At 32.2% G+C, this 22258-nt stretch overlaps 1 protein-coding gene and 1 pseudogene across 1 annotated transcript; both read left to right on the top strand.

The window, feature by feature from the left end:
* Positions 1–1066: 1066 nt before the first annotated feature.
* On the top strand, positions 1067–6600 carry LOC114421057 (annotated as a pseudogene).
* A 3971-nt stretch (positions 6601–10571) lies between these two features.
* On the top strand, positions 10572–18956 carry LOC114421055 (potassium transporter 3-like). Its single transcript, XM_028386824.1, has 9 exons — positions 10572–10768; positions 11498–11741; positions 11845–12093; positions 12222–12272; positions 13054–13314; positions 13392–13444; positions 14098–14212; positions 15759–16013; positions 17301–18956. Exons 1-9 carry the CDS (start codon positions 10727–10729, stop codon positions 18404–18406), a joined length of 2376 nt encoding a protein of 791 aa, XP_028242625.1. The 5' UTR covers positions 10572–10726; the 3' UTR covers positions 18407–18956.
* The last annotated feature ends 3302 nt before the right edge of the window (positions 18957–22258 follow it).

Here is a 22258-nt window from a genome sequence, read left to right as displayed (position 1 = left end):
GAATAAAACATTTTTAGTTATTTACGAACTATGAATAATGTAAAGAATAAGGATGACATTAATTGTTAAAGAAAAAAACAAATACTAGTTAAATGCGGTGCAATTAATTAACTGGCATAGTGAGGGCATTATTATCATTTCAATGATTTTGTAGTTCGTTGTTGTTTTCTTTAGATTTGGGAAGAATGGTTATTGATACGGAACCCACAATTTGTTTTATTTCATGGAGCATCTTCAAAGGCATGTTCTTAATAGAGTTCTTAAATCTAAGATATTGTTATTGATCAATTCTCCCACTAAAAAAGAACGAGTTGTCTAGCTTCCACAATGAAAAACTCGGTCTCATAGAAGATAAAAAGAATACTTTTACATCTCAAAGACAGTTGATAAACGAGGGAAAATAATAAGCATCGAGACTACTGCTTCTATGGTTTGTCGTTGAATATGTGTTGAGATCCATCTAGATCCTCCATCCTTCGAGGAAAAGGAGAAGGGAACATGCACGAGGAAGAGAGGCTTCCTCATTTCATTTCCTAGAGCTTTCTAATCCTCTGTTTTTTCTTGTAATCCACCAAAAAAATAAGTTATAAGTTCTAACTACTAAGACACGGATACTTCCATTCGGCCACCATGCATAACATGGGTTACAGACAAAGTTGCTGCTTTAGTGTTTTTTAATTCTCTGTGTAGACGACATTTTTTTTATAAATGTTTTTAATTAAAATTAAATTTGAAGTGATCACTGTTTAATTTTTTATATTAAAAATAAATTTAATATAATTTTCTCACCCAATACACAAATATATATTTTTAACTTTTAATTAAACACATTTTAAAAAAATTATCTCTAATCAATAATGAAGTTAAAAATTATTTTTATAAACTAAATAATTGTGTTGGAACTTCTTAGAAAAGTAACTTTGGGTAGTTTTTCAACTGAATTTTTATCTCCTAAAAAATGATTTCTTTTAAAATTAAAGTAAAAAAATGAAATTATATTTATTTCAATGTACTGTATCTTAATTAAGATTAGATGTCATTTAACTAATACTTTACTAATTAAGAATTATGCAGCAGCAAAGTCCATTTTAGTCCTCGTGCCGGCCACATCGTTTTAAGACCCGACACGTACACACTTTGTCTTCTTCTGACCAAGACCAACCAACCTCTTCCTCCGACCACCGTTCTTCTGATTGACCTTAGTCCATGGGCAACTGCAGCGGCGGCGGCGGAAGCGGCAGCACCACCTACTCCGACGACCATCTCCGCCGCAACGGCATCACCGTCCTCCCTCCGAACTCGAACCTTTCAGCCCCACCAGCGACCTCCTCGCTGGGCCGGCCCATGGAGGACATGCGATCCATTTACATATTCGGGCGGGAGCTGGGGCGCGGGCAGTTCGGCGTGACGTACCTGGTTACCCACAAGGCCACGAAGGAGCAGTTCGCGTGCAAGTCAATCGCCACGCGGAAGCTGGTGAACCGCGACGACATCGACGACATCCGGCGCGAGGTGCAGATCATGCACCACCTCACCGGCCACCGCAACATCGTCGAGCTCAAGGGCGCCTACGAGGACCGCCACTCCGTCAACCTCGTCATGGAGCTCTGCGCCGGCGGCGAGCTCTTCGACCGCATCATCACCAAGAGCCACTACTCCGAGCGCGCCGCCGCCAACTCCTGCCGCTAGATCGTCACCGTCGTCCATAACTGCCACTCCATGGGAGTCATGCATAGGGACTTGACGAGAATTTCTTGTTGCTCAACCATAACGATGATTCACCCCTCAAGGCCACGGATTTTGGTCTCTCCGTCTTTTTTAAGCCAGGTTAGTTATTTGAGCATGTTTGGATTCAAGTTCGAAATGATATGTGCGCATTTCAATCCAAATCTAACAGATAAAAGCAAAAGCAAGGTTTTTATCCTTGGGTGAAATTATTTTTGCCTCAAAAATATTTTTTTACCCAAAATCCAAACATGCACAGTTGTGGTAGTTGATCAACTGTTGAATTAGTACTTAGAGGAAGCATTTACATATTCAGTTCAAAACATAGACTTATTTATTTATTTTATATTTTTTTAAGTGTTTATTGAGAAGTTTATCAAGTGACAGGGTTGTTGGCATTAGTTGACTTGGGGAGTTGGGCTTTGACTTTTATGTACAGGAGATGTGTTTAGAGACCTTGTTGGGAGTGCTTACTATGTTGCTCCTGAGAAGAAGTTACGGGCCTGAAACTGATATTTGGAGTGCAGGAGTTATATTGTACATTTTGCTTTCTGGTGTTCCACCTTTTTGGGCAGGTAGAACTCCTTCCTTTTTAACTTGTAAATATTTAGAGCCTCAATTTTATTTTTTAATGTTTTCAGAACAATCCATATATTCTATTTATGTTTTGTTTTGAAATTTATGTGTTTTAATAATTATGTTAATCTACCCGTACTTTCAATTTTTAAATATTGTCATATAACATACCTGTATCAGTATCACATGCTGTTACTGTACCCATATCAATGCAACATAGTTGATGAGAATTGAGATATATCTTGCATGGAATTTATGATGTTAATGGTTGTAACTTGTAAACTTGTTTATTGGTGTTATGAATTAACTATCCAGAAAGCTTAGGTTGTTAGGTGAAGACAAGGGGATGGCTTTATCCTTGTATAACATCTAATATCTATCACAACTAGTTGAACCTTCTGGTTTGTTTTGAGCTTCAATAGGATCATGTTGGTGCTTTACTGTGGAAGTTTTCTTTTCTAGTACCTTGATATGTACAGTTTTTAACCTTTCCAATGTTTTTCACTTTGTTTTTTAATCTTTTATTGAAGAAAATGAACAGGGTATCTTTGATGCTATTCTTCGTGGACATATTGATTTCGCATCAGATCCTTGGCCTTCCATATCAAGTAGTGCCAAAGATCTGGTCAAGAAGATGCTACGAGCTGACCCTAAAGAACGGCTTTCAGCAGTTGAAGTACTCAGTAAGTTAAATTCTACTCGTGAACATAAATTGTTTCATTTTTATGCCAAATGTTGTTTATATTTTATTTTAATCATGCTGACAATGAGGAAAAGAGTCTGCCATAGTTTAACCTCCTAGAGAGGTTCTGAACCTGTAGGATGGATTACACTATGATTCAGTGAGGCTGAGATAACAGATAAGAAATAGGATATGAATATTCAAAATAGTTGTCATTTGATAGATCTGTGACATTGTTAAGGACATTGAAATAGTGTGATTCATTCAGTAAAATGAAAGAGAATGAAAAATAATTGTCACATCTAAAACACTTCAACCCCTTCCCAAGAAAAAAAAAAAAGAAGAAATGAAATGTAGTTCAAGACCCAACTAGTTTTTCTACAAATTCCTGAACTTAAGATTTTCTTCTTGCCTCATGTATAATGTGCTCTTGTTTTGTAACTCATTACACCTCTTTGATATATGATAACTATGCACTTAAAAGAGTAGTACGCAGGAGTTTACTATGATTAATTTTTTAATTTCCAAGTGATTGCCACTTCTTCTCAAGCACTAACCCCATCATAAGAATTTTACTTATTTGAATTAGTCAGTCATAACAATACAATATGTTATATATGGTGCAGATCATCCCTGGATGAGAGTGGATGGAGATGCATCTGATAAGCCTCTTGATATTGCTGTTTTAACCAGAATGAAACATTTCCGGGCAATGAACAAGCTAAAAAAAGTAGCCCTGAAGGTAAATTATCTTTTATTATCATTTTGTTGTTCTCACCATGAACATCATAATCAAGCTTTTGGTAAAATATCTGCAAACTGCAGTATATAAATGAATAAATATAGAGAATGCATTCATGGCTGACTAGATCAAAGGATAGATGCTTTTGCTTTTGTTAAACTAATACTTTGGCTGCTAGTGAATCTGTCTCCTCATTTGCCGATATAACCCTTCTCATGTGTTAGTAACGACAATCGGAATTCTAAAGAGATAATCACACGCACACACGCTAGCAACTATTTAAAGAGTTTCAGCAAGTGGCCTACATCCTCGGTAGTAGAGCAGCTGTTTCTTTTCTTATTAATCAATAATAGTATTACATCCGCATCCCCAAACCCACGTTGTCGTAACCCAACAACAGGTGGGCCAAGCCCAAGGGGCAGATGTTTTCGCTCCATTGCACTTTGCTCCACTATATTCCAGCATCTGCCCGCTCATAACATATGAGCCATGCACAACATCATGCAATGGAATTATTTAGTTTCACAATAAGATCAATCTATCTTGGAGGATTTGGTTTCATACACAACTTCTGTATCCATTATCCTGACTAAACGACTTTTGAAAAGTATTTTATTAATTTATTTTATTACAGGTTATTGCGGAAAACCTTTCTGAAGAAGAAATTATTGGCTTGAAGGAAATGTTCAAATCCATGGACACAGATAACAGTGGAACAATCACATTTGAAGAGTTGAAAGCTGGTCTCCCAAAATTGGGTAGTAAACTTTCTGAATCTGAAGTTAGGCAGTTGATGGAAGCGGTAAGGTTATTATTTTCTTTTTTGGTTGTATTTTTTCCTAGTGGTTCTTCTAAAATATTTACTCTCATTTGTTGATAGTGCCTATTCTCTCCCAGCAGGGTCTGATTTTAGCCTACCTTATAAATACCTTTCCCTGCCTTGTACTCTCTCTCCAACAAACCCGCATGCACTTCCCCAACCCCATGATCAGGTGCAATGCACCTTTTGCCTCTCATTACATACACCTTAGTGATCTTTGGCTGTGGGGCCACATCACTTAACTACTGGAGCTTGGCTCCCCATAGCTAAGTTTATGTGTGTGTAAAATACCGTTAGAACTCATTCTGTGCAAGCTCATCCTGTCTTGTTTATAAGTATCTGTATCCAAAACCGAGGTTTGCACTTATGATGAACTTGATGCTAAAGTAATGGAGCTTTGCTTCCCATAGCTAAGTATCTCTCTGAGCCCTTGTATATGTCATATATACAATTTAATTCTTTCTTCGCAATCTCATCTCCTGTCTTGTTGATAATCATTAGTATCCAAGCCTTGTTTTGCACTTATAAAGAACTTGATGCTTTATGTATCAATGTGGTCTGTGTAACAATTGTGGAGAAAGGAGATGCCAAGATGGGTACTATCATTATGGCTACATGATATTGTGATTACTAGGTTACCCCTTCACTTAATTTTAATTGTGTTTTTTCATAAACTATATGATGGAAATTATTTGGTTTTCAGGCTGATATAGATGGAAATGGAACCATTGATTACATTGAATTTATAACTGCTACCATGCACATGAATAGAATGGAAAGAGAGGATCGCCTATATAAAGCCTTTGAATATTTTGACAATGATAAGAGCGGGTAATCTCATTTATTTGTCATTCATAATTTATAGTTTAGCAACATTATCACCTCATTGATTTTTGTGTTGGTTTTCTTCTTGTTGCTTCCGTTTAGGTACATCACAATGGAAGAGTTGGAATCTGCCCTTAAGAAATATAATATGGGTGATGAGAAAACAATAAAGGAGATCATTGCTGAAGTTGATTCAGACAATGTAGTTACTTTCCTTTTACCTTTTCTTTTTCATTCCTTTATATCTCTATTTTTTTTTACATAGTCCCATGTAATGCCATTCTAGAAAATGCTGTAACTATATTGTTGGGTAATGCTGCTTTATTGTTTCGTAAAGTAAATAGAGCATGGTCCTGTTTAGATAAATGTTTCTGTAAGCACATATAGGAGAAGAAAACAAGGTTAAATGAATTGAAGTTAAAATCAACTTATGCACTTAACTTTTATAAAAGTTATTTTCATTTAACTTCTCAAAAAGTTCAGGTACATAAAATTGATTTTAGCTTGAGGAGAAGCTTATTGTGTTTTATCTTCGTATTTTCTTCTCTTGGAAGTGTTTAAGGAGAAATTTATCTAAACAGGATCCAGGTCTAGAACTTTACGTGTCTTTTTTTTACAAGATAAGCTGTATTGTCTTGGGGTCGCATCCTAGTTCTCATTGTTGGTTATCCTAGTGCCAAGTTGTAGATGTTTGTAGTGTTGTTTAATTATACTTTACAATATTAATTATCAATTTTCTTGCAGGATGGAAGAATTAACTATGATGAGTTTGTAGCCATGATGAGGAAAGGCAACCCAGATATAACTCACATAACCCATAGACGTCGCAAATAACCCCTGCATTGCTTTGTTGGGTTCAGAGTGTCTACACGTTTTATAGTATAACGGCCTGCTATTTGATTCATTAGGCACTTGCATGATATTTGTGGGTCTAGACTCTAGTTGGACAAGTTTATTTCTACTGCTTGAGCAGACACGAACGTGTACAAATCAAAGAAAAAAACAGATCAATCTTTTTTTCATAAGTGAGGTAAAAAAAAAGTTAGATTTTATTAGTTCGTCTCTTGGTTTATGTCGAATGTTAACTTTGTAATTGAATTTCTTAGATTGAGTTTAGGTCTAACTCAACCTTCAAAACTAGTTCAAGGGATGAAGATTGTTCTTCATTTGTATACTCTAATTTGATTTTATTTTTAGTCGATATGAGATTTGGATTTTTTTTAATATTTTTTCTCACATTCAGTATTTCTTGAGCTTGAGCTTGATGCATGAATATAACATAATGGGTGATCATTTGAATATATTTTGATATTATTTTATATTATTAAAACATGAATTTAGATCTAATTTAAATTCAAAATTTAACTAAGAGGTAAGAGGTGAGTGACGATTATTTTATACTTATATATTATATGATCCTTCCTAATTCAAGGATATGTCAATCATGACATGTACTGTGTAAGAATATGGATATGCATATTCTGGCTGCAGAGGTAGAGAGAAACCTAATGAGATAATGCAAAACAGTCTCTGTACTGTGATAAACTGGTGTCTGCTTTGTAGTCTCCACAACAGTCTTTGAGACGTGAAAAAATGTCAAGAATCAAAATTTTCTTCATAATAACAAAATAACTGTAATAAAAGCCTAGAGGCTAAATAGAATTAACTAATGGGATATTAATTGACTACATATTCGATAGATAATTTAATCTACTAATTTTCATCCAATAATTTATTGACTTGGTGCAGCTCGTTTCTCATTTTTTGTTTCTATGTATATATTGTTGAATGTGGAGCTCGATTAGTCGAAGCTGTCCGGCCAATAGACCAGGATAAATTGCATAACTTGCAAATTAGCTTAATTTGTTTTTAATTATTTTTTATACTTCCGTGGAATCATATGTCGATATATTATTAAAATTATTTTGATAAAATAACGTTTATACTCTTATGCTGAAGTCAAGGTCATTGGGATTGAAAGAGATGGGGCTTTTCCATTTTTGTCTTTTCTTAGTTTATAAACAATGATTTTCTTTCTTTCTCACAAATCTTAATAAACAGTTATGACTTATCCATATCTATGGATGGGCATGGGAAGATCATAAATTCATCTTTTAGAAATGGGAAGATCATAAATGCATCTTTTAGAAATGAGAAGGTAAATGGCGGATTTTTTTTCAAGTTTTACATTAAATTTATTTTCATTTTCAAATATATATTTTACTAAAGGCCAAAAAAAAAATATTTTTAAATCATGTTGTTAATTTTATAGTATGTTTTAATGTTTTTATTTTTCAAATGAAAATTCAAAAACAACTTACTTTACCTTTAATTTATTTTAATTAAAATTAATTTTACAAAGACCAACCTTTTGGTCCGTCCCACTCCCGAAGAAATTAATTAAAATTAATTTTGCAACCCGTTTGGTTTATAATTTAATAAAATTAATTTTAAATCCATAAATATAATTTAAATAGTCTTAGTCATGAATTTGATATTATTTTTTTACAGAAATTTTATATTAAATTAATATGTAGGAAAAGTGGATTCTAAAAGATTTTCAAATTTCTTTAAAACAAAAAATTCAAATAGATTACTATATTTGAACATTTTTAGTTTTTGTGTTTGATGAGTGATGAACTCTCAAGTACCAAATATTAGCATCTTTAATAATAGAATTATTTTGTGGTTTTAGAAACCGTGGAAAGCTATTATATTCCAACCTATGTAGAAGTTATCATCCGGCCGAATGATCAAAGGGCTCATTCCATTTGGAATTTAATCAAATGAGGAAATTTTTTGAATTAATATCTAGGAATAAGTTAGAGGGAATTTTATGATTTTTTATTATGAAGTTGTAAAAAATTGAGGACTTTAGTTTTTTTTTTTTTTTGCTGAAGTTGTAAAAACTGAACGATTTGAGTTTTTTTTTAAATTTTTTATACGATGTTTTACGACTTTAAAGTTGTTTTAATTTTTTATTTTTAAATTAATTTTTAAAAACTTTAAAGTCGTTTTAATTTCTACACGTTTTTGTTTCAATGTTTTTACTATTTTTGTTACTGATATTAACAAATAATATTAATTTAAAATTTATCAAATAATATTAAATTCTTTTTAAATATTTTTTAATTAGTTTTTACATTTATCATTAAGTAAACTAATAATTTCGTACACTATTATTGATTAATTTTATTTGATAACATTATTTTAATATTAACAAAAAAATAATTTAATAATAAAAATAGTTGTTAAAATAAAATAACATAATATATTAATATAAAATGAATAATACAAATTAAACACAAATATAAAATTAAAAATTAAAAATAATATTAGTGGTCAAGTTTTTCGTATGAATAATTGTTAAGTTTATATCGTTCAATTTTACATAATGAATATTTTTTAGCTTATTTAAAATTGGTTGGTCCATCTTATTATGTATATCACTTGTATAGACATTTATTAAGTCATTTGGAAGAATTAATTTTGAGATATTATTCCATTATTAATATTTTTCTTAAAGAAATATGTGTAGTATTTTTTTTATTTTTTTTATTAAAATTTAAATCTTTTTGTTTACAATATTTTTTCTAATTTACAAAAAAATAATCCTTAACATTAGTAATAAAATATAAAAAACATCAAATAAAATAATATAAAAATATTAAATAAAACAATATATAAAAGTACAAATTAAAACTAATTTAGAGTCCGTTTAAAACTAATTTAAAATTTTTACAAAATTTTAGCACAACTTTGGAGTTGTTAAACATTTTATGACTTCAAAATAAATAATTAAAAAAAGTTAGAGTGATTTTGAAGTCGTAAAACATATAAAAAAAAAACTAAATTCGTTTAACTTTTACAACTTCAATAAAAAAAATTAAAATCTAACAATTTTTTACGATTTTATAATCAATCATAAAAATTCCATTAACTTACTTTTATTTAGATATTAATTCAAAATTCCCTCTCATTCATAAATTTCAAATGAAATTACCACTCTTGTCTCTGGCCCTGTCGTCCCCTCCCGGTGACAAGGCTACTGTTAAAGTAAAGACGTAAAATGGGAAGTACTGTGCAGTGTGCATATTCAGCGATGCTAGCCATACCAATGTCATAATGCCGCATCTCTTACAAATTCCACGGATGCAGTTAGGCTTACGCAGTAAATAAACAAAAATTAATTTATGTTGGGATGAATATGCTCTTAATAATTGTATTTGAAGAGTAATTGATGTAGTACTGATTGAGAAAAATATGAAAAGAAAAACATATTAGGTAGTTTGGATAAGTAAATCATATTATTTTTGGTCCAACAAAGAAGAAGAGAGGAAAGTCAAGAGAAACATTGGAGGATTTTGTCACAATAGATCTCAAGATAAATAATATATTTTTGAAATTTTAATATTTAACGTAACTTAATGACATAATGTGATCTATATGACTGACATTGTTTACTTGGATAAGATTTTGTTATTGTATCTTAATTAAGAATCTTAGTTAATTTTATTAAATTTTTCAATTTTATTAAAAACATTTATTTATTTTTAATTTTTTTTTATGCTAATCGATATACTTTGATTTTATGGAAACTTATAGAAGAATATACTCTTTCACTATTAAGAAGATCCTGTAGTTGATATTACGAGAATAAAAATGTCATTGAAAATAAAATCTAAATAAAATAAAATATGTTTTGAGAATAATTTTATTAAATAAAATGAAATTAATTAAAGTTTATTTATATTTTAGACTATTGTATATTTTCTTATGTCCGAATCTAGAAAGAATAAGAAGAAATGCTAATAAACGACAACAAGTCAATAACCTGATGAAGAAGGAAAAAGCCACATTCAATCCCCGATGAGATAAAAATGCCAAAAAAAAAAATATACAGAATTACATGATGAAAAAATAACATGTGATCAACAATGACCGCAAGGTTTGGATCAACCTTTAAATATTAGATTGTAAAGGAATAATATTATTTTATCAAGACAATTATCCAATCTTTCACCTAAACTTTAGATTTTAGAAAAATAAGTTGACGATTATACGTGGAAAATCTCTGTTTAAATTATTTTTTTTTGTGAATGCCAATCAAATACTGAGTAGAATATTTTATAAAATAATATAACATGTTCTACATTAGAGGGAGAAAAAACTGAGTTTATGGTGGACCTAATAAAATAATCAAACATGTTCTACATTAGAGGCAATTTCGCGGTCCCAATATACAACAGTTGGAGTCGATTTTCCATTTTTTTTCCTTTCCAAAAACGAGCGCAACGACAACGCTCTCTCTCTCTCTAAACCAAAACTGCTTGCTCTGTTTTCTTCAGGCTTCGCTATGAGCTCAGATGCTAGTAGAGAACGCGGTGCATCAACCGTGGTACGTTTTCCCTTCTTCTCCATCGCCACCTCTTTTTTTTCCCACAATTCGAACCCTAACTTAATCACAAACTGGATTATAAACGTTTTCCAATGCTTCTGGAACTTTCTTCGCTTGTTTTTCGTCTTTTCAGATTCGTTTTCCGTAGCATCGATCCAATCCTAACGAATGAATGTGTGATATTCTAATTATTGAATAAGCACCACTTTTGTCTTAAAAAGAGAATGTGCGAAGTGAAAATGAGATCCGTTGTCTCAAATTTGATCGTAAATGTAATTATGTAAACGTGGATCACTGGCATGGAGGCGATCACATACAGCATATAATGTATTTGGCATCAGAAACCGAGAAAGAAATGCTAGTTATTGTGTGGAGAGTGTGGTGAAAATATGCCATGTTGGTGGAAGCTTAGAAAATTAAGCTGGAACTGTTCCTGAACATAAACATCTATAGTCTATTATTATCATATGTTATATACTGGTAGAAGCTTTTTATGCCATAATATTTGTGTTCTTCTGCACCTCTTTTGTCTTTTATTATCAAATGGCAAATGAGCAACTCACAGGAGTAGTATGCCTGTGCAGAAGAAAAGGAAATAGGAAAAAAAACATTGAATACCTACATAATCTATTGTTTTGTTCATTACTTTGTTTTTTAATCTGAACTTTATTTTATTGAACTCAAAGACCTTATTTACGTGTATAATATATGTTTTTTCTTTATTAACAGGTGGAACTGAAATTTCAATATAGAGCACTTCTGTTTTTGGCATACCAGAGTTTAGGCTTTATGTTTGGTGACTTGACCTTATCCCCTCTTTATGTCTATCAAAGTATATTTTCTGGAAGACTGAAAAAGGTCCAAAATGAGGATGCAATATTTGGCGCATTTTCTTTGATCTTTTGGACTCTCTCAATTATTTCTTTGTTGAAGTATGCCATTATAATGTTAAGTGCAGATGATAATGGTGAAGGTCAGGGCTATTTTTCTTTATTGTTCTGTAAAATTAGGTCCTTTATTTTTTTTTCCTGTTACTATAATTATTGTGGTAATGCTAATACATTCAACTTTTACAGGGGGAATCGTTGCTTTGTATTCACACCTTTGCAGAAATGCAAAATTTTGTTTGCTTCCTAATCATCAAGCTTCTGATGAGGAGCTTTCTACATATCACAAACCTGGTTCCTCAAATAGAAGCATACCACCCTCGCCTTTGAAAAGATTCATTGAGAAACACAAGAGTACAAAAACGGTTTTGCTTATTTTTGTTTTACTGGGTGCTTGCATGATAATTTGTGTTGGTGCACTCATGCCTGCCATTTCAGGTAAGGGAACATTTTTTTTTCTCCTCACAAATATGTTAGTGTGTGTGGTGGAGTAACTTATCTGATTGATGTCTTACCATTGTATTAGCTCTATTTGTACCTCTTCTGATAAGAATTCTATATTGCAGTTCGTTCATCTGTTGAAGGCCTGAAAATTGAAGCAAAGATTACAAATAAAAGTAAGTGAGAAAATGCTAATCTTCCACCAAATAATATCTAATACTCAAAGCTTAAATAATCTAAATTAATTACCCACTAGAATTGGCCTAGTAGTTGGGGGGGCGGAGGGGTGAGGGGGGGGGTAGGTAGTCTGCACAAGCTCCTAGGTTCAAACCTTGTTGCCGTCATTGTAAACCCAAAAAAAAAATCTAAACGAATTAAATTAATCAACTAATAATTTAATACAGACTATATAGAAAGAAGGTGATTTAGGGTGTAAGATTAAATCATGTAATGTAACTCCAGAAAATGTGATTGTTAATTTACGGTGACTTTTATTAAGGTTCTTAACCTAGATAACTTCCCTTATTTTACCCCAAGCTCATTATATTATGTGTGGGTTAATTAAAAAATAATGGTCTCTTGATTAGGTTCTACATTGTGACTTGCTGAGCATTATTAATGTATATCATGATTAAGCATTTTCAGAAAAAAAAAATGAATTAAGCTTGCTTTTCATCATTCTTCAGCATAAGCAAAATGACTTGGGAACAACAAATCTTGACTATGTAATCATACATGGATGCTCAAGATTGGTTTTATTCAGTTTTAATCTTGACCATTCATATATGGTTGTATCTTCAAAATCTTGTATGAGTATGATAAAGATTTGTTCTCATGTTAACAATTGAGAACAATTCTCACATGATATGCTTGCTATGTGGTACTGGTCCTATATTTCTTCCTTGGAAAATATTATGCAATTTTGCTAGCTAAACTTGCACATATATCATTTCACAGGTATGGTGTCTCTTATTTCTTGTGTTCTACTGATTGGACTCTTTGTTATGCAACACCGTGGCTCCTACAAGGTTGCATTCGTGTTTCCCCCCATAATCATCCTATGGTTACTGACTATTTTCATGATTGGTATTTACAATGTCATCAAGTGGAATCCAAGAGTATATCAGGCTCTTTCTCCATATTATATATACAAGTTCTTTAGGCTTACAGGAAAAGATGGTTGGACTAATCTTGGAGGAGTATTTCTGTGCGTTACAGGTCTGCATCTCTTTTAAAATTCAAGTTCTGTTTAAGCCTTATTGTTGCCAAATCCATTCTTTTTATATTGTCTCCAGGAACTGAAGCTATGTTTGCAGACCTTGGGTACTACAGACAAACACCTGTTAGGGTATGTGTGGCCAATAATTATTAGGTTGGATTTCGACTTCATGGTTAACTGGCAATGTTCTGTTCATGGCTGACCCTCCAAATGGATACCAAGAATGATTAATATTATTTTACTGCAGTTTTCTGTAAGGGTGATAATAATTTCTTTTAATCAGTAATAGAATGTGTACCTAGTTGTAATATTCTTTTCAGACTTTGACATGCTAGATTGCCTATTATATGATATGAAAGAACTGAACTTCAGATGGAAAGTTACCACACAGAAGGAATGGTACATACTAATTTGTATTGCATGCATATATATTAGTATCCTAAAAGTCAAACCTTTGTTTATAGTGAATTAATGACGCACATGCATAACAAGTGAAGGAGTATAGGATTTGTTAGACTGTAGGTCAATGACATTTAGAAATTTATTCCTGATTTGTTATCAAGAACTCTAGCCAAAATGGAATATGTGAAATCGAACTTTGAGTTGATTTACCTGTTTGATAATGTATTTCACATAATTTACCTTCACCAGTGGTCCTTGACATAATAAGTTGAGACCTAAATAGTGATTCTTCATTTTAAACAGAATGATACAACTTTCAGATATATTTTGTTTTTTAAAGTGACCTTTGTTACTGTTGTTGTATCCTTGTTACCATGCAGGCTGCATTTTGTTGTGTCATTTACCCATGCCTAGTTCTTCAATACATGGGGCAGGCTGCTTTTCTTTCAAAGAATTTATCTGCAGTGCCTATAAGCTTTTATGCTTCTATTCCAGGTCAGTTAATGTAAATGCTAAGAATAATAGATGTCTGATAGGCCTTCTTGTACAATTCTAGAAAAACATGGATTGAAGTTATCTGCATTCAGAATAATTTGATTATTTTAGATGTCTGTGGACTTTCTAAGTACTAGTATATTGAACTGGTGATAATTTGGGATTCTTTGAATGATCAAATATTTTCTTTCCTAGTAATATATGAATTGAAGTATTATCTTTTTATTCCCTGTATCCCAAATTGTTCATTATGAACTGATGCCTGCACTGACAACTTGACAAGTATTAGATACAAGTTCTGGCAATGCTTGGCCATATTATGTGGGACAGTTTTGATAGATAACTTTAACCTTTGAGATTTACTAATCTAGCAGAGAAATATTTTAGTGCTGAATTCTATTTGGGGTGGATGTATTACTGTGCATTTTTCTTCATATCATGTTTTTAATGAACCCAAACCTTTTCTTATGTTCTAGAAAGTTAAGTTTGTTTCACTTACATATTAATTATTATAATTGTATATTTGTATTATGATTTCCCGTTTTGAAAAAAGTGATATCTATCATGTCTTGCTCAAGGTGGTCTATAGATTAGACTGTGTGTAAAAGAAATCCGAAGAGAGATATTTGAGAGAAAATGAAAAACTGATAAAAGTGAATAATGATTTCATTAGCCAAGTTATTCTGAGATTACAGATATGTATTTATAGACAGATTTACAGCTAACAGATTTCTAACTAATCTCTAACGGTCTAACTAACTTCTAACTGTCTAACTGACTTGTAACTGTCTAAATAACTTGGAACAGACATTTAACCACTATGGTTAAATCTAACTGAGACAGCTGCACTTGAATAACTGCAGGTCTGTGTATTACTCTAATAGTGTAACACTATCTTTTTCAAACTGAAACCCAGCCTCTAACTAGAATGTAACTGATCTTAGGAAAAAGTGCCAGCAATTGCAACAGTTAAGTAATGTCACTTTTATTATATAGGATGTAAGTTCCTCATGAATTTGAGATAAAAGCTGGAGAATTTTTCTATATCTTGAACAGAAAAAATTAAACTTTGTGTACTGTACTATTTTTAATGTGTGGCAGTTGTTGGTGAACAATTTGGTTTACCCAGTTCCTGCTCCTATTTTTCATTGTATCAAAGACATTGCCAATGGGTTTAGCTTAACACTAGTTGATAATGTTTGAGCTAAAACCTCCAATGGGTTAGTTGTCGTTATTTCTCTTCCGTGTGGTTTTGTACTCTTTTATCATTTTTTCCCCATAAAAGGAACCACTCAGACAATTCCTGTATCTGGTTTTCTTAACTTCTCATGCTGGTGTGCTGTGTACTACATATATGCCATCATTGGAATAACATCACCTTTTACTTTTCGCATTTGGGTCACATTATGCAAGAAACTTACTTTAATGGTAAATGAAGTAAAATAGTTGAGCTGGTAATAATGTACTGCCATATGTTTTTGATGAGAAAGCAGTACTTGTTTTGGAGTCTCCATAATTTATTTCAGAATGTTTTATCATTTTGTAGATATTCTATTTTGGCCAGTATTTGTGGTGGCTGCTTTGGCAGTAATAGTTGCAAGTCAGGCTGTCATCGCTTCAACATTCTCAATTGTCCAACAATGCCATGCATTTGAATGTTTCCCACGGGTTAAGGCAGTACATTCCAGAAGGTGGATCCCTGGTCAGACATATATACCCGAGATAAACTGGATTCTTATGATAATCAGCTTGGTTGTGACAGTTGGTTTAGGAGACATGAGTAATATAGGATACGCTTATGGTAAGTTGATAGAACACCAGTTGGTAGATTGGAGAATAGTAATATTAAATCACAAAATACACAATACAGTGAAGTTTTCTGTTCCAGAGTCATAGACTCCTACAAAGATGATTTCTGTCCAAATTACCAGAAAACAGAACACACATTTCCCCTAATGCACACATATTTAATACTCCCTCCGATTTTTTTTATAAGAAACAAATGAGTCTATGGTCCTAATTATAAGAAACATGGACCCACTTTAAAATTTATTACTTGCTAAATTTCTTTCATACCCTTGATTTATTGTGAAAAATGCTCATTCATTTTTCATGCAAGTGGATGCATTTATTGCTAAAAAATTTTCATACCCTTAACAATACAAGCACATTCATTGGTGGAAAAAAAACATCATCCCTTGAATTATGTATAGTGTCATTAAATATTATCACTACTTTCTATGGGTATTTTTGGAATAAGATTTAAATTTATGATATTATTAATTAACTAACTACTTTTATTGGTCTTGATGAATTAGTCATTTGTTTCTTATATAAAGGACTGAAGAGAGTAATATGCATTCTAAATTTCTGCACTAAGCTGTCAACATGAAAGTTACTATTCAAGATATTCTAATACATAACTGTTATTGTTAATGATTCTTATTATTGCATTACACTTATTTTAAAGTGACTCTGCTAATAACTGTTTCACTGCCCCTAACTCTCAATTCCCATCATAAGTTGTGTAAAATAATGTTACTTAAAATATTTACTATCTAATTAATATTAGTTTGTGGGTTTCCTTATATTTCTTTTATCTAATAGGCTATTTATTTCTTTATTACATAAAATAAATTTAAGACAGAGTTTCATTCTCTTCTATATTTGATATTGAAATATGATTGAATATTTGAATTATGATTCGTTGCACTGAAGTTTTACATTCTCAATGAACCATACAATTCCATCTATTTCAAAAATAGGTAAAACCTTTACTAGAAGTGAAATTAGCATAATTTTGATCCACTATCGGCATAAGAACTCTTTAAATTGTCATTCTATCATGTATTATGATGTTTTTAAAAGAGTTGGCTATGATATTAGCTTCCTAAGAGTTTGAGCTTTATCGGTGATCTGGCAACACTATTGGATGCTAGGGTAAAAGTTACAATAACAGTGAATCAAACTTAAACTTATTTTACATCAGTGATTGTGGGTGAAAATACACTGATGTCCTGGGTCATTTTATTATTCACTACTGTTTGTCAGCTGATGATTGTTAATAACATCATCATTTTGTTTGCAGGGATGGCATATCTGATTGTGGTGTTTGTGACCACATGTTTGACATCACTAGTCATCAACCTTGTATGGAATCAAAGTCTTATAGTTGCTCTGGCATTTGCCTTATTCTTTGGCGCAATAGAGATTCTCTTCCTGTCATCTTATTGCATGAAAATCCTTAAAGGTAGCTGGATTCCACTCGTGCTTTCTGCCGTCTTCATGGTTGTTATGTACGTGTGGCATTATGGTTCTAGGAAAAAGTATTTATTTGACATGCTTAACAAAGTTTCAATGAGGTCGATCATTACATTAGGTCCTAGTCTTGGGATTGTTAGGGTTCCTGGATTGGGCCTTATCTACACTGAATTGGCTACCGGAGTCCCTGCCAGTTTTACCCATTTCTTGACAAATCTGCCAGCTTTCTACCAAGTGGTTGTTTTTGTTTGTGTTAAGACTGTACCTGTGCCTTGTGTGCCACATGAAGAACGATACCTCATTGGCCGAATTGGTCCCAAATCTTACCGACTGTATCGGTGCATTGTTCGAAATGGCTATAAAGATGTGTATAGTCATCAAAATGATTTTGAAAATGACCTGGTGATGAGCATAGCAGAATACATTCAATTGGAAGCAGAAGGTTGCTCTGGAAATGCAGAGGGTTCAGTGGATGGACGGATGGCAGTGGTTAGGACCTCGGGGAAGTTTGGGACAAGATTGCGTATGTCAGAATCTGCTGGTTTTGAAGAAGGCTGCAGTATTAGTCTTCCCGGAGCTTTGACTGTTACTAGTAGTAAATCTCCAGCATTGAAGAAGCTGCAGGCCATGTATGAGCAGGAATCACCTGATGAACTCAATACTAGACGAAGGATTCAATTCGAGTTGCTAAATGTAATATATAAAGATCCACGTGTCAAGGAAGAGCTCATGGAACTTGTAGAAGCCAAGCGCGCTGGAGCAGCGTATGTAATAGGTCATTCTCACGTAAAGGCCAAGTGGAACTCATCATTTCTAAAGAGGTTTGCTATCAACCTCTACTCTTTTCTCCGAAAAAATTGCCGGTCACCTGCAGTAGGACTAAACATTCCTCAGATTTCTCTGATTAAAGTAGGAATGAATTATCATGTGTAGCATGAGTTAATGACAATATTTTGACTGGGGATGTAATTTATCCAAACCAGAAAAGAATGCCCCTTGGGCTTCCACGAACGGCAAGACTATGCTACTTTGACAGATTCCACTTAGATGGATTTCTCTCAAGAATCTCCTCTCGGCCGCATGTTTTAAGAAAGAGCGGCATCAAATTGCCAAGATCTTTTGATTTTGTGGTGAGCCTGGCGAGGAATGTAAATTACTATATTGGTTGATATACGAGTTTTGTGCAGGGTCCTGTACCTGTTTATTGAGTTTGAGCTTCCTAAATTACACTTTGGAATCACGTCTGTCTTAACCGTTTCGCTCTAGTGTTTGTTGAATACTTTGCATACAAGCATCTACTGCTGCCTTGGTACTTGTACGAAAATTTCTTATGTTTTTTTTTTTTTTCAATTTTCCTCGGAAAAACTAGGAAATGAACTGTATTTAGAACTGAAAACGTGTCACGTCTTTCAGCGACATCCAGATGACAAGTTTGAATTTTGGTTCTTTTATTTATTTATTTATTAATTTTGGCTACTGTGAATTCATCTCTCTAGTTAGTTTTGCTTTGTTGCCTTTACTTCGACTACCTAATCATGATTTTTTGTGTTTTTTAATTATCTTTTTGTGTCCCTGCAACACTTTGTGTTCTAATAACACTTTTTTTTATTCTCATAATGTCATGTTACTCATAAGAAATTCATATAAAATATTACTTTAATATAAGAAATTTTAAAAATTTCACACATTTGTATATTTTTATTATAACTTAATTATTATTCCCATAAAATAATTAATTCATTATTATTCCAAATTTTACTCACTTCATTAGTAAATAGGGGTGGATAAACGGGTCCAGGTCTATCGACTGACCCGCGGGGTCTGCGGTCCGCGCGGGTTATGAACCGATTTTTTTAAACGGTACATGGTTATGTCATATTTTTTGGCCCGCCTCGCCTAACTTACGAACTATGCGGGTTCGGTCCGCGGAGTTTGCGGGTTGTCCGCAGTCTGCGTTAGGTTTGATTTATTTGATCTTGATCCAATTAATTAGGTTTGATTTTCTCTTTTTTACTTTAAACTTTTCTTTTAAAACAACAGATAAAGAAATATATTAGATAAGATAAAGATTTAAAGATAAAAATAAAATATTTAAATTAAAAGATGATAAAGATAAAAAATGATAAGATAAGATAAATAAAAGATAATAGAAATAAAAGATTAAGATAAAAAAAATATAAGTGATAACATGCTAAAATCTTCCTTTTTGATATTTTCTCGATCTTTTTCTCTTTTAATCTATCATTTTCATATCTACAAACCATAAATAATAAAAATATCAATTTTTATCATTTAAGCCAAAAATAATTATTAAATAAATATTTTTAAAGATATTTCAATATATTTTTATTATAAAAAATAGCTCACATCATAGATGGAGAAGACTCAAGCTACTTCAAATATGGAATCATTTGTTGTTGGAGATGTTTAAATTTCATATTTTAGATTTATTGCTTGGATTTTCTTTTGTTAAGACATTATTTATTTTATTGATGTAATTGACTAATTATTGAGATTTTATTTACATTTGTATTGAACTTAATTTCATTGTATTATATTTTTATTAAAATTGAAATTCTTTTAAAATTAGGCCCGCGGATCGACCCGTTTGACCCGTGGGGTCTGCGGGGCAAGGGCAGACCAATTTATTTAGTCTGTGTAAGAAGCGGAGCGGACTGACCCGGTCCACTGCCAATGCGAACTTATGCGGGCGGGCCTTACGCGAGACCGGCCGACCCGCTTACCCACCCGTAACAGTAATGCCTCCATGAGTTTCTTTCTTTCCAAAAACATTAGAGATCCTTCCTCTTGTTTCTCTCACTCGTGCTTTCTCCAAAACCTTCCTTCCTCATCAAGAGTCTCTTACCACTGGCTCGCTGTCGACCTTCCTACACTCTCTCCGACCACCACCTGCATTTGGCCTCTAAGCCCTCTAGCCAGATAATCGTCAACTCCGTTGAGATACTTCGTGTCGACGGCGTCATCCATGGTATCGAGCGCCTCATTGTCCCTCAATCCGTCCAAGAGGATTTCAACCGTTGTTGTAACCTTGTTGCTATCTCTGTCGTCCTCCCTGAGGGCGTGTCGGAGGTGGATTGCCCTGCCAACATCAAGCATCGCAGAGGCATGCGTTTCCTTCTTCCCTTTCTCCCTTGGTTGGCTTTTGATTTCGGTTGGTGATGTTCGAAAAAGAAAATTATTTAAAGAAACGGTTTCTTATATTTGAAACCCAAATTTTCGGTGAAGGAACTCCCATGCCACATAGATACTCTTCAATGGAGAATTTCTTTTAAGAAACGATTTCTTACACTTACAAACCCACAAAGCACCTTCGATTGGAGATGCTCTGATTTCCTTTGGATTTCAAACTCTCAAGCATTTATGTGTTGTTTGACAAGAATTTTGGTAGAACCAATTCGACAAAAATAAATTTCATGTATCAATTTGGGAAATGAATATTTCCTAAGATTGTCAAACAATGTTTTGTAATTGTCAAGATTCAAGTTCTCAACTTGAAAACTAAATGAAAATGGGTTTAAGATAATTGATCGAAAAATGAAAATAATATAAAAAAAATGTATGTCTCTTTCCTAGTTATTATTATTATTATATGTAAAAGTAATCATACAATTAAAGATAAAAGACCAAAATATCTTGACCCAAAGTAAAACACAAACATAAATATAAATATATAATTGCAAGCATAAAAACCATTGGTTAAATAACAACAAAACATTGAAAATAATAATAATAAAATAAATTTATTTTGTTTTATGTAATTTTTTTCATAGTTCTGGAAAATATAAACATGTTATAGTGTAGTGTAAACAAGAGTCCAAGATTTTGCCAAGGCTAATTTTATAGAGATAAATTATTTATTTTTATATTACAAATTATAATACAAAATTTAAAAATAAAGACTCTCCTTTTTCTTATTCTTTTAATTAACAATTTCCAGCACTTTATTTTTTCTCTTTTTTTAAATGTGCGTTGCATACAGTATTTTGGAAATTAGTCAAAAAATTCTCTCACAATTTCTCAGAGTATTATCTTTTTATTGTGTCATCTTTTTTTATTAAAATGCAATTTAGAGTTAGGAATAAAACATGTTTTATCTTAATTCTATACATTGATAATTTAAGTTTTAATTTTTATTCCTTTCAATTGTACATCTCAAATTCAAATTGATTTAACAATCATTCCAAAAAAAATCTTTGTCAGTCATTTCAAATTACTCTCTTTTTATCTTTATTTGCTGGAATCTTTTGTGAAATCATGGGATAGTTCTAAGCTGCAGTTTGGTGTTCGGTTCCAATTTCCCTGATTACCGCCTCAGAATTTTTAAGATATAATGTTCATGCGATGCAAATTATGCTGTGCAGATCTTTAACTTCTATTTTCTTTCCCTTCTGCCTTTTCAGCTTTAAAGTTTTTATATTTGAATTAAAGAGTAAATCAAATATCCTAGAAATAAAATACTAACAAATCTAACAGTAGTAAGATATTATCTTGTTAAATATGAGTTCATCTAATCAAATTTAATAAAATATTATCTAATTCAATTTAAACTAATATAAATAAATCTAATAAAATATTATTTAATCAAATTTGAATTAATTCCCATATTCTCATTTCCTTCACACTCAAATTCGTATTCAAATTTTATTTTAGAATTTCAAATCAAATTCAAAATTAGCTAATCAATCACATATAATTCTTTAAGTGTTCCAAATAAAGATAAATAATGTAATATTCCTAAAAAATATAATTAAGATAGTATAAAAT

Source organism: Glycine soja, chromosome 8 (assembly GCF_004193775.1).
Source record: "Glycine soja cultivar W05 chromosome 8, ASM419377v2, whole genome shotgun sequence".
NCBI classification, from domain to species: domain Eukaryota; kingdom Viridiplantae; phylum Streptophyta; class Magnoliopsida; order Fabales; family Fabaceae; genus Glycine; species Glycine soja.
Note: the sequence above shows the minus strand (reverse complement) of the source record. Positions and strands in the feature narration are given on the sequence as shown.

What these genes read in the sequence shown, in the direction of transcription:
- LOC114421055 (XM_028386824.1), top strand. Translation starts at nt 10,727, where the DNA reads ATGAGCTCAGATGCTAGTAGAGAACGCGGTGCATCAACCGTG. An exon ending in TGCAGATGATAATGGTGAAG is followed by an intron (nt 11,742 to 11,844) that starts GTCAGGGCTATT and finishes CAACTTTTACAG; the next exon opens with GGGGAATCGTTGCTTTGTAT. An exon ending in ACTCATGCCTGCCATTTCAG is followed by an intron (nt 12,094 to 12,221) that starts GTAAGGGAACAT and finishes TCTATATTGCAG; the next exon opens with TTCGTTCATCTGTTGAAGGC.